The sequence below is a fragment of the Apostichopus japonicus genome, chromosome 4 (assembly GCF_037975245.1).
Source record: "Apostichopus japonicus isolate 1M-3 chromosome 4, ASM3797524v1, whole genome shotgun sequence".
Lineage (NCBI taxonomy): Eukaryota > Metazoa > Echinodermata > Holothuroidea > Aspidochirotida > Stichopodidae > Apostichopus > Apostichopus japonicus.
This window is the reverse complement of record NC_092564.1, coordinates 17,967,141-17,980,983: the sequence shown is the minus strand read 5'-3', so window position 1 is coordinate 17,980,983 and position 13,843 is coordinate 17,967,141. Positions and strand designations below refer to the sequence as shown.

Genomic DNA, 13,843 nt, shown 5'->3' with positions numbered 1-13,843 from the left:
TAATAAATATTGTATTGAGAGATCGTTTAAAATATTTGTTTTGTACCTTATTTTACCCAGATATTAATGAATGCCAGCTACAAACGGATAATTGTGACGATGCCTCAACGACCTGCCAAAATACAATTTCAGGATTTATGTGTAACTGCCTGCCAGGGTTCTCAAGAGTGACCCCTACCCTCTGTCAAGGTTTGTTCAATAACATTTACTATTTAGGCGCAAATACATTCGTTAAGGTTAGAATCCCGAAATATGTGGTTGTGTATATTGAATCATATCAATCTTTCACTTTGATGCTAAATATCAAATATATTAATTTGTAACACGGTGGTCCCAAATCCTCAAAAATAATTGTCTGCAGTAAGAACGAAATGCATATAGAAATCTATAGGATATATATATATATAATATATATAAAAATGCACATTGTTCATCCTAAATATTAGCAATAATCATTAGCGAATGACTGACAAGTTTGTTTTAGCATGTATTAACGTTGTTCACCGTCTCCCTCATATGAAATGAGATCTGTTTTTTTCTTGGCTTTCATATTTTTCGCTATGTAAAAAAACTTTCCACCAAAAACTTTCTAGAGAATCATTTTTTCATAGTACTGGTTATCCGTGTCTCTTGAACTGTTTCCTATCGCCAGCGGAATATTTGCAAATCACAGTTAGTTTGTTTCTATGAACAGAGGTACTGTGTGTGTTTTCTCATTATTTCGCATTTGACTGACAAAAATCCACACCGATTTGGGTATATAGATCCACGCAAATCAATGGTTGAACTTTGACCCGATAAATTGCCATAGCTTGGACATTTGAAATATATTTCGATGTTATGGGGCTAACCTCGTGTTAAGGTATAGTAAACCAGAGGGAAATCCCTCCCAGCGGTTACTCGCCTTTATAAAAACGACACATGCAGCACAAGAGTAGTTGCAAGTGAACCTGGCTGAAGTTTATACTGCATGTACCTAAGCTGACCTTTGACCTCCACCTAAAACAGCAATGAGGGTCCATAAGTTTAACATCTTCATTTAAACCTGGCCTTTAGAAATTTCGTGGGATTTGACGTCAGCAAACCTTAAATGTGTTTTCACCTAGACCAAAATGTCGAGCAATATAACTTATCATGCATACATATTATCTTTTGATGGTAAAGTTCTCAAGATATTTTGGAACTCTTTTGAACTCAAATGACCTTTTATATCCAACAAAACTAAAAGAGTGCTTATTCTCACTCTAAGTAAATCACATGTCAAATATGAGCTATGTGATTTAACCTATTTTGGGATATCGTGCTTACATGGTTTGTGTTTAGAAGGCTTTACAGAGTGTGACCTTTGTTGACACCGAATGATCTTTGACCTGCAACAAAAACAAGAAGTTCCTTATACGTATTAAAGGGAAGCCCCATATTAAGTATGATAGCCGATAAAGTTCCTATCTGGAGTTATCGTATTTACAAGGAATTCAAGTTTTGACCATCGATTACCTTAAAGGAAGTCTGACCTACGTATGAAGTATGGAGAAGCCACATGCCAAATATGAGAACTGCGGAGGTTAAGCTATAGCTTTGAGATATCGTGTTTACAAGATGTAGAAAACATAACTACCACGTTCATAGTGTAATCCGATATCTGCAGTCCCCTTAGCCATCATGAATGTGTATGCATGTCTTTTTTTAGATCCAACAGGATGTTGTCCGAGCTTCCCTAATGACGAAATCAACTCTCGATTCATACTTTTGAACGATGGGCAATGCGCTTTCTTTGAACCTGATTCGTTTGGGAATTTCACCACGTACCAATCCTCTCTCTGTGGAATAGATTCGTCTTCATTAAATGTTACCGGTGGGCGACTTCTTGAACTATCCAGCAAGGACCCAACTCAACCAGTAGATACCAGTTTGAAAGTACGTTCTCGTTCAAAGAAGTATCAGTAATAAGCAATATGGGATTCAGAGTTGCAACTACTTCAAGCCACGACAAAAAATAATAGACAGACCTATTCAGGCGATATGTATGAAGTCGGTTGAGGGTAACCAATTAAAGAATAAGCATGAAATAGTAGTAATTAGTCCTTGTTTGGACAAGAGCTGTGCGTCAACTATTCTATAGAGAGAAGTCATTATATTGACTCCAATGCCACACCCGAACCGAATTGTACAGTTGCTTATAATAGCGTTTTCGACTTGAATATATTGCGCATTTATATGCATCTCTGTTATAACATGATAGCACGTGTTATGCTAGAGGCACATTTTATTGCGGCCTGTGTTAAAAAAAATGTATAAAAATATAAACAAAATATAAAATGTATAAAATATAAAAATATTTTATATTATATAAAAATATTATAAAAAAATAAAAAAATATATAAAAAAAAATATATATATAATACCACTACGATTTACTGTATTGTATCTTTAACACATCTAGCTCTCGCATGCTCCCAAAACATAACACGTATTAGTGTGATATAACACCCTGGCATATAAATGCATAATATGCTACACGTTAAGAACAAATATAAGCTCACACCTTTTCGGCTTGGGTGAATGCCAGATGCGCGAGTGCGCAACGTGGAAAGTGGTGAGCACGGAATTCGTTTTAGAAGATGAAAACACGACACTACTCCTTTTATACACAAATTTTTGGAAAGAATACTTTTCCCATTTACAATTGAATGCTCAGCGTGAACACGTTTGGATTTGTTTCAAGGTTTGTAAACTTAGGAACACTGCTCTGTTTTATCTGATATAGGTAATGATTCTTATATGTTGTCTTCTGCACCACCTTTTTTCCCTCTATTTCTTATTCACAGGACTTAGTCACGCCACACCTTCTATTGCCCTCGACCTTTCCTCCAGTTATCTTTGTTGATTTTGAACGAAATGGAATTAATCAATATATTTGGGGCAATGGGAATAACGACGAGCTGTTAAGTGACGATGAGTAAGTTTCAACTGAACAACACATATTTGTAATATCTTAATAGAGATGTATAGATGACCGAAGTTTGTCTTTTGCTGTGAGCATATCATTATGTTGATGTACGTTGGATTTAATTTATGGTTAAAATTCTGATGGACGAACAATATCCATAATTGTTACATTCAGAAAATAAATTGAAACAAAAGAGAGCAGTATCAAAGAAGTATGTACCAATAATATGCAAAATGTATTTTCGAAAATATTCTGATGGTCTAGAGTGACATTTTCAACTCTTTTGATTTAAGTTTCTGGCAACAATTTCATTGCAGTAATGACAGTTTTCGTCGTACTTATATATTTTAGTTCTTGAAGTCAATACTTGTAAGATGTACCCTTAATTCCAAATTTGCAAGGGAACTGTTTATTGTTCATTTTTTTTAAGGGGGGGGGGGGGTCAGGAGGGTAGTAGAATTAATGACGTACATCATCGCTAAATAATGAATTTTATTAATAATAACAAAGGTTATTAAAGAACTATTCGGTTTAACCGATTTACAAGTCCCTGCAAATGTCCGTTAGTAAAATAACTTATAAACAATATTCTTTTATGACATGACAGTTTAATTGTTGTATGGGGTGTTACCGGATGCAAGTAAAAGCTATGCGGAACATTTAAGACGTAGGTTCTCGTAATTGCTCTTGTATGAGCTAATTATGTACGAAAACTGATTCAACATAATATCTTCTCTATTTACTCAAAAAAAAATATAAGACATTGGCCAAACCGGAACATAATAAACCATAATCGGTGTATAAGTTTCTAATAGCCACAAACAAATCCTTTGCAATATTCCCCGCCAAAGATAATAAGAATAGTCTAAATATTTAAGCTGCTACAAGTACTCAACGGTTTCCAAAGGTTATTTCCTGCGGATTCCAAGCTATACTCAGATATTTGAGAAATGAAAACTCGGAGAATTGCAAATGCCTAAATAGTTTGAATATGGGTGACCTTTTTATTGAACCTATTTGAAGGCAATACTGAGGGCATTTTAATATTTTATAATGTGAGTAAACTGCTTACACACTTAATATTTTACACGGTAAGTTTTATCATTTACAGAGGATGGATCCTTGGTAGACCGCAAAGTGGCGTGGGATTAAATTGTGGAGCAATCACCCGTCAATCTGAAGATTTTGGTTTCACAAACGTCAGATGTGATAACGTTGGGGTAGCATACTGTTCCGTTGATCTTGTCGTTTGTCCTCCAGGTAAGCTGTTTTATTGTTAACGATGTCCAGACTTGGAACATTAAAGGGATGGTAGAGGTTGGGCCTTCCTTTAGATTTCCTTCCCTTTTGATCTATTTCCGATTTTGTGAAGACGGTATCATCTTGTATATCATTTTCCCCTTTAAGTCTCAATACCTATTTGCTGATGAATTTCGGAGAACAAACTTCCGAAGTAAATTCATGTGTTTCTTCTTCTAATTGCACTCTAACCAGGTGGGTTTAATGGAGAAAAGCTGTCGCAATCGAAAGAAAGAAATTTTATTTTCTGTTGCCCTTATCGCGCGAACAATTTACTGTACAATCACTGCAACCGTCCATGTCAGCGTGTTCATAACACAAATATGAACACAAGATTTTAACGCAGTCCCTATACTCGTATCGTCCACTTTTTGCAATTCCAAGGAGGAAACGTCTGAAAACACCTGTTAATGCATTGCTATGGAAGGGAAATGACAGAATTTTGCCAAGCTACATCGGTAAGATCGAGCGAGTGAAGGATATCATTCAGGAGGAGGACCAAAGACAGGCTAGCCACGAGAATGAAAGTAGTCCTAGGTCTAGCGGTCGTAAACAAGACAGAGAGATTTGATTTGCGCATGATCTGTTGGGCGGGGCGTGCACGTTTCGATTGAAGTTTGTATAATCTACGGACTGGTTAATAAATCTGGCAAATTTTATTCAGCTCAAAATGTTTAACGACAGATAACTCAATAAAAATAATGAATATTGATATGAACTGAGCTTTTAGTGTAGTAAGCTGAAAAATTCGAAGTTCAAATTTGGCAAACAAGTATGCCTACTGAGACTTAAATGTAATTGAAAAAAAGAAAGGCCTTCCCTCAGTGCCAACGTATCAGCAATAAAAACAGATAAAACGCGTCATGCTAAAGCGAACTATGTCAGACGGTTTTTACCTAAACATTCAATGTCTTGAAGAATCTAGTTAAAAAGTGTTGTCTGGGAGGTTGACCAACTGGAGGGTCGGTCTTAATCGTGCCTAGCGCAGCTTTCGCGCGAGATCTGAAGGATTCCCAGACGTGGGTGTCAATTAGGTGCAATGGAAATATGAGATTAAAATAAAGTATTCTCTCGCATCATGAATTTGAATGGATATGTAACCATTAAAACCATGAATTTTCCATAACTTATTTTTTTTAAAGAGGTGGAGGTAGTCCAATGGTATCATTGCCCGTTGCCCGACTTAGCAACTTTGTGCCCCTGATTTTTTTTGTGGATATGTAACCATAGAAACTCAGTTAAGTGATTTCATTCCTTTTCCTAAGCTGTACCTGCAAGAGTAGTCCTTACTTTTACTCACGCTTTTGGACAAGATGCTCAACACGACGAGTCATTGGACGATCCAACATCTGCACTGTCACAAGCGTACGTGAATCTAATAGAAGATGTGGTAAGTTATAAGATCTAAGTACCACTTTATACTTCACAACCAGCTCCCCTTCAGCCACAAAAGAATAATGAGGATCGCTTTTTGTAACTAGGATACTTTAACATTGTTCCGATCTACCAAACACTACCCTTAACAGAGGAAGTTCCATTTTAAATCGTAGCTTTCCAAATTCCAACAGCATTACGGCAGATCATAAGTTACTTTAAATGTCTTCTTGCTTTGACTGTCTGATGTTGCTAAGTAATATTTCTTTCATGCTCGTTTAAGATGAACGTCGCTACAAGAGACCAGAAAGTCGTAACCGTAGCTGGCTTTAGTTCGGGATCGGTGAACGCTTTCGTGGAAGTGATTATCGTTAAACCTCATCAAGTTCAAAACTACAAAGATTTAGCCGATGCGATCATAAATGCAGGTGAACTAGACGAAAATGGTTTCCTCACGATTACAAGAGCTAACGGGGATACGATTGTTCTCGATTCAAATCGACTCGACGTTGACGGTAAGCATATAATACCCTTAAAACTGTTTGCGGCATCGTCAGCTCAAGGAAGGAAGACATGGCTTTTAGCTCCATGTTAGTGTCCACGATCCAATGCAATCAGGGAGCTGCTACTCTATCAGCTTCCTGTTGCGATCTTAAATTTAAATTGTATACTGGTAGGACTTGCAGACAAGTTGGATGTATGCAATTGGATAAATACATCATTGCATGAAAAACGGTACACTATAAAATTGCTACGTGTCACGTGGGGTTTCCATGGCACGCCAAAATCAACAGTAAACACTATCATATCGGTCCGATCTAGTTCCGCGATATTTAACAACTTGTAGTCTTTGTCTGCAGATCATTACGGTCCGTGAGTTGATCACTATAGTAAAAATATGCGATTTCCTTCATAAATATGGAAGAAGAGGTCTCTTGAAAGCACCGGTCAAATGTGCTTTCTAAAGCCCTTTTACCAAATAATGGAACCTAAGTTAAGCTTCTTATCTGACGAACCATGAAAAATTAGATGGTTTCACTTAGCCAGTTTTGCAAAAAAGGTTTTAGTAATTAAGGAATTAATGATCGAAAGTATCCAAAAACATATCTGCTTTATTCTCTTAATGTAGATATATCGAATCATAGATGCCAGAGTGTGACGTGCCAAAATGGTGGAAGCTGCACAGACGACGAAAAGTTGATTGAAGCAATTTGCACGTAAGGTTTTAAAATGTAATGTTCCATTGTCAAAGAGCGTATGTTAATTTTAAATTTCCCATCTCATAAAATTAGACACAAAAGGCGGCATCTCATAAAAGCACAGTGTTATCCAAAGGTTATATCGAGAAGTGATCATAGATTTTTATTGCATCGATAGTCATAAAGTATATCGTCCTAGAGCAGGGTTTCCCTAACTGTATCCCACACGAACCCCCTGTGTATGTCAGAGTTGTCCACGAACTTTTCGAGACACGATCTGATTCATTATTTTACTATAATACGCATAAGAATGCTTCGTTAAAGATCAAGTTCTTAGTGTAGTATCGTTCTATTATTCGTACACCAAGTCATGCGGCCTGCGTCTGTTTCATAATTCAGTTATGTATGACATGCACGGTACTGTACTACTATGGCAAAATATACGTATGGAACGCGAAAAGAGTTTGCTGATAGGCACGACTTTTGTACATTACTAAATTATATGATATATCAGTTTTTTGTTCAACAAAAAGTTCTCTAGTTTTGACTTTCAGAAACGTCTCACGCACCCCCTGGGAGGGACTCACGCACCCCCTGGGGTTCATGCACCCCAGTTAGAGAACCCCTATCTTAGAGGATGAAAAGCGACCTCACCTTTAGCTAGGATTGAAATAATTACTACGGAACTTTTTAATTTGTCGTTTAAGATTACTGTTAGTCGATGTATGTTCTGATACAAATTTATTAAAGTTATGAAATTACGAAATTACAACGGAATAACAACAGTTCGTCTGAGCAATTTCATTAATTATGTCTCTCTCTAGTAATAGTTGTTGCTTTATTATTTTAGGTGTGCCGACGGATACCAAGGTCAACGATGTGAAGCAATTAAAGGTATGATATCCTTGCACCTATGGTCAATGACATTTAATAGGTAATCTACCGCAGTAGGTCTATAATATTGGATTCTTCTTCAACTAGACGAGCTTTCGTTTTGCGTGAATCCTCAAAATATGAAGTTAAACTCTCTATCAGCTTTGCTAGCCGTTCTTATATAATAAGCCAAAAAACACATTTGTCATTAAAATATGATTATTATTCTAATTTAACCTAATATAATTGCCATTGAACATTTTGTATGTATGTATGTATGTATGTATGTATGTATGTATTTTAGATCCCCCTGCAAGCAGAAACTCGCGAAGAAGCCACCATTGGCTTAGCAAAGCTCCAAGCTGACCGAAGTCAGTCTCTCAGATTCATATTTAACGTCCATGATTATGAATTGTCAATTGTCAACATCTCTGTAACTGGACGACATATATTAATCTTGGAGTGACTCGAACTCAGGACCTTATGGTTGAAAGGCACCGGCGTTAACCACAGAGCTAACACTCCACGTTTTTATTAGTGCATTTTATTAGTGCATGTTATGAGTGCATTCGCTTTTCTTCTTTCCAGAGGACAGCAGTGCAGGTCTAGTTATTGCACTCTCATTGGTTGCTATTGGTATACTACTTCTCTTCTGCGGATGTCTCTGCTGCCTCTGTATTCTATCAAAACGAAGTCATCGGAACCAAGACAAGATGTCCTACCGCTACAAAGAACCATTAACCATACCAGAACAATTTGACATGTTAACTCTACGAGAAGATTTCGACCAACGTGTCGTCATCAATGCTGTTGCTCGGCTACATGACGGTTTCGCCGAGTCGAATGGATCACAGAGGATTGTGAGGAACAGAGGTGTTAATATCAGTGAGGTGCTATCAAAGAGAGATGAAGGATCCTCACTGGATGATCAGAAGCTCAGTCACTTTGAGAGAGTATTCTACAACTCTGGAAAACCACAGGTAAAAAAAATGTGATGAGAAGTGGATGACTCTTAAGATTTAGGTTGACATCTTAGAGGTCATATGTTGTTGTGTACTTTGTTTAGCATATTTAGGAACGAAGGAGTTTAGCAAGAATAAAACGAAAGGCCAAGGGAGAAAACAAACTTAGTAGACAAGAAAACACAAGTTTACATTTTATCGATATTAAGAAAGAAAAATTCATGAAGTATGATCTCTTGTTGCTGTTGTTGTTTCTTATTTACGATAGCAACATCCGGTTAGTCGTTATGCAAGAAGTGAAGCATCCACTACTTTGTCGTCGTCTAATTCCATCATAAAACCAGCACTATCTGACGTATATGATACGATTAGCGAGTCTCAAGAGTTCAAAAGACCGTTGACAGTAGACGGATCAACAAATAACTGAGTAAGTCTACTTCAAATATCACTACCGAACAGTTTGAGGAAAATTCACAGGGAAAACAAAGTACAAGATCATAGTAGCATTTAGAAATTTCAAAGTAAACCTTTATGGGATTACCCAGAGACGAGCGAAGGATGTTTTTTATAGAGGGAATGTTGCCGTGGAGTCACTGAAACCATCTCCTGTGTGTGCGTGGTGTCAGTAGGGTATTAGGGGTTCCCCCCCCCCCCCCATTTTTTGGTTAATTAAGGCGTTAAATTATACATTATGATGCATATTTAAACTATAATTTACTGCTATATATGTAGCCCTAAGCGCAAGGATTTGCTAATAAATACGTCGCGAGATTGAAAAAATGGTGAGGTGGGTAAGATTATCAATATAGACGTGGTCCAGTTCTTCTCCGACTGAACCATTTCCACAGACTGACGATCGGAGGTGCCCCCCACCCCACCCCTTTAACCACGAAAGACATGCGCATGCTCCGTTACGTCACATGGTAAACCCAAACATCTAGGATATACCGTCTGGAATAAAAACTTGTTCACGTGACTGAAATGTACGGTTCATGGAAATAAAGAATATATTTAGTATACTACTTGGCATGTGGCCAATACAGCATTTGATCGACGCAGATCATGCCAAATGGTCGTGTGTGTAAAGAGGTATACAATTTCTAAGTCATATCAATGTCAGCCACGTCTATACTCAAGACTATCACCAAAACTAGTAATTGCTAATTAGGCCCAATTATAAGAAATTAGGTGTGATGGGATATAAACGAGATCGTCATGCAAAATGATTGCCGCGTTAGTAGAACTACCAACAGTAACGTATTATACATTGAAAAGCATTGCATACAAAAAATACAGCATATGTTATGTATGGGATAACCATTCGATCTTGTCTATCATTTTTCTTACGTTTTTCCCCCCTTTCATTGTACAGGCGTTACTAATCTTCAAGAGACATGGATCCAGGGATTTCTTTCGCATTCCAAACAAAGAAAACAACAACAACAACAACAACAACAACAAAATACTAGCAAACGTAGCGGACCTCACATGCAACAAATAGTTGAACTTGAAAGTTTAAGATCAAAACGTTCTTCCAAATCTGCCAGGCTTAGAGCTATTCTTCATTAACTTTCAAGCTTTTATTTGGTCGCCACATGGGTCTAACTTACATTACAGAGATACGTGCCAAACATTGTATATATTTAGTTAATAAACGCTATATTATCATATATATTTTCATTGTATATTTTAAAGAAGGGGGTGGAGGCAAAAGTATGTTTATGTATGGTAGTGTACTGTATAACTTCGCCTGTCTCCTAAATTCGCGTACTACGTTTTACATAATGTAGCTGCGTTTTAGTCCTATAGCTATATTAGAACTTAGTCCAAATAAAACAGATCATCAGGCATCATTAATTAGTCCAATAGCTATATTATTAGCTCGTTTCATTTGAGTAATTTCTTGCTTTCATTTTAATGTAGTTTTTCTTAATGGAATAATCACGAAATCTGATCTTTTAGGTTTGCCAAACACTTCTCCTGTCTGTAACACTTGCCTTACTTGTAGAATTGGCAAAAGAGGGAATATATTCACACAAATATCATCTCTCCCCAGAGTGTACCTTAACAGATTATGCACTTAATCTCTTCGACACTCACAGGATACAGGAAATTTTAATTGGTCTACAGTAATAGGCCTTTCTCTCTTAACGGTTGGATGTCAATCATTTTCACCTCCATAATTCTTTGAAACTGCAAGTGTCATTCCACTTTAATTGTAAATCAACAAATACCTTAGCAGTTTCCGTTTGAAAGTAATGCCTTGAATATTTGTGGCAGTCAGAAAAACACGTGTATTAATTATTCTTGTATTATGGGAGTGTGCCCCTGGCTTGAATACATGTACAAGTTTAGGCACTTTTTATAAAGTGCCTGCCCCACATCAAACGTTGGTAGAACTACCGACAGTAACGTATTATACATTGAAAAGCATTACATACAAGAAATACAGCAAAGCTTATAAATGTGATAATCAGTCGATTCCCCCCCCCCCACCCCCCTTTCATTGTAAAGGCGTTAATAATCTACAAGACACGTGGATCCAGGGATTTCTTTCGCATTCCAAACAAAGAAAGCAACAACAACAAAATACTAGCAAACGTAGCGGACCTCACATGCAACAAATAGTTGAACCTTGAAAGTTTAAGATCAAAACGTTCTTCCAAATCTGCCAGGCTTAGAGCTATTCTTCATTAACTTTCAAGTTTTTATTTGGTCGCCACATAGGTCTAACATACATTACAGAGATACGTGCCAAACATTGTGTATATTTAGTTTAATTAACTCGATATTATAATGTGTAAATGACATCTAGTAAGGGAATAGGACCGAGTGTGGGTGGGAGAGGGGAGGTATGTGTGTGTGTGGGGGGGGGGGGGGTACATGGTGCTTTAATTGTATTTTAAGGAAAGGGATGCAGGCAGAAGTATGTTTTTACATAATAGCTGCACTGATAGACCGTAGTTGCCTGCATGTTTTCGGAAGTGAAATTTTAGGACTAACCACTATTCAATCGCAATTTTAATCTACAAATCCTTAACCAAAACGGCCAAACCTGCCTCAGTGAAGCAAGGAAACATAAATATTGTATTATGAGACAGTCTCGTGGATTATTCCACACATTTAGCGGAATTATACAGTAAACTTCAAGACATGAGCAGAGTCAGGGAACATTGATGTGAATTTACCGTAATATACTATTATACCCGAGATTTAATCCAATGATTTAGGGTTGTTTAATTTCTATTGTACCTCTGAAATTCGTTGTATTATCTTAATATGTTGTTGCACATACAAACAACAGAGTTGGTTGTGCTTACTTTTAAAACAGTCCTGTTCAGGTGTTGGACTGATTTATGAGATATAATTCATTTAACTTTCGTATAATTGGTTGAGGTTTACTCAGTTCATATTATATAAATTGGATGCAACGTATCTCATGTGTCTTTCTTTTCTCGGTATTTTGAGCATGATGGTGAACTTGTTTCCATGGCGATATATCCACCTCGTACACATTTACCCACTGAGCCCATTCTTATATATATATATATATATATATATATATATATGTGTGTGTGTGTGTGTGTGTATTTGAGACTATTTGAGACTAGTGGAACACTAGTAGCTGTTACTCGGAGTTTCACACGTTGAGCGATCTTCAAACAACATATATTTCGCTCTGTCCACTGAACATAGAGCACTCTGCGCCAAGATAGACGCCAACTAACCAACTTTATATATATATATATACTAGTCTTAATATATATGTATATATATATATATATATATATATATAGGCTATATATATATAGGCTATATATATATATATGTATATATATATATATATATATATATATATATATATATATATATAGGCTATATATATATATATAGGCTATATATATATATATTTGTATATACTTCTCTGTCATTATTTGACAACCCCTTTTATTCATTTAGTTATTTTAGCGAATTTCGATCTCTGTTTGTGAATGTAGTATATTGCGTAGCATTTACAATAATGATCACAATTTCACATTAGTATATGACGTTGCACTTTTCCTAACAATATATCACTTTAATATTGTCTATGATTGGCTTATAAAATAGACAAATGACCCTGAAGCTTCAAGGCACCACTCTTAATATCAGCTTTCAAAGTTGCCCAACCTCGTGACAGGTATCCCATTGCCCGTTTTGTAAGGCTTGACAAATCATTACAGCGAAATAATTTTGGAATAGAAAGCGTCTAGGAGCGGATGGAGTTTTCAGTGTTACCCATCCGCATAGTATTTACATCATAGGAGTGTAAACCGTCACATCTGCCCCAGGACACGCCAGGACACTTTGAAGGAGGTTAAAATCTTCATGGAGGATAAAAAACACTTATATAATGCCTATACCCAACTGCAGAAAAAACAACTATATAAAATGCGTTTACCCGACTGCATTAATAAACACCTATAAAATACCAATACCCAACTGCATTAGTCAACGCAGTCTGCCTTTAAGAAAAACCACGGATTATTTAACAGGCTCCGAAACGTCACATGGCTAACGTATTTATACAGTAAATAAAAGTGTTAATTCGACTGGAGTTGTAAAGCACATTGCATGGGCATAATACCGTTAGTACTTGGCATATTGCCATTAACATCATTTTATAGACCAGGGTATCCCTAACTTTACCCCCCCCCCCTACGAACCCCTTGTGGATGTCAGAGTTGTCCATTAACCCCCAACTTTTCAAGACACGATCTGAGTCATTATTAAACTATAATACGCATAATAGTGCTTCGTAAAAGATCAAGTCCATATTGTAATATTGAATTGGTATATCATGTTTAAACAGGCTAGTGACTGCATGTTGTCGCTCAACAACAATTTTCAAGCAAGAATTTATGCTAACTTTCCTTTGTGTTGGGCAAAATGGAGGTCATCTGGAATTTCCAAAATAATAATAATTACTTTGGCCAGACTTTCAGTTACTTTCTCAGCTCTTTATGCGTACACCAACTTCACCAAAGTCATGCGGCCTGTGTCTGTTTCATAATTCAGTTATTTATCACATGCACGGTACGGTATACTACTATGGCAACATATGCGTATGGAATGCGAAAAGAGTTTGTCCATATAGGTACGACTTTTGTACATTACTAAATTATATGATACTTCAGATTTTAGTT

At 36.6% G+C, this 13,843-nt stretch overlaps 1 protein-coding gene across 16 annotated transcripts in view; it reads left to right on the top strand.

Moving 5' to 3' along the window:
* LOC139966678 (uncharacterized) overlaps nucleotides 1-12,092 on the top strand; it is a 67,531-nt gene extending 55,439 nt beyond the window's left edge. For all 16 annotated transcript variants that reach the window (XM_071969951.1, XM_071969945.1, XM_071969947.1 and 13 more), the window contains 11 exons: nucleotides 61-189; nucleotides 1,691-1,917; nucleotides 2,829-2,959; nucleotides 4,062-4,210; nucleotides 5,515-5,639; nucleotides 5,907-6,138; nucleotides 6,753-6,840; nucleotides 7,673-7,716; nucleotides 8,284-8,675; nucleotides 8,926-9,084; nucleotides 10,030-12,092. In XM_071969951.1, the coding sequence (XP_071826052.1) occupies nucleotides 61-189; nucleotides 1,691-1,917; nucleotides 2,829-2,959; nucleotides 4,062-4,210; nucleotides 5,515-5,639; nucleotides 5,907-6,138; nucleotides 6,753-6,840; nucleotides 7,673-7,716; nucleotides 8,284-8,675; nucleotides 8,926-9,084 (1,676 nt within the window). In that variant the 3' untranslated portion in view covers nucleotides 10,030-12,092. The remainder of the gene's footprint in view (nucleotides 1-60; nucleotides 190-1,690; nucleotides 1,918-2,828; nucleotides 2,960-4,061; nucleotides 4,211-5,514; nucleotides 5,640-5,906; nucleotides 6,139-6,752; nucleotides 6,841-7,672; nucleotides 7,717-8,283; nucleotides 8,676-8,925; nucleotides 9,085-10,029) is intronic.
* Nucleotides 12,093-13,843: the final 1,751 nt, after the last annotated feature.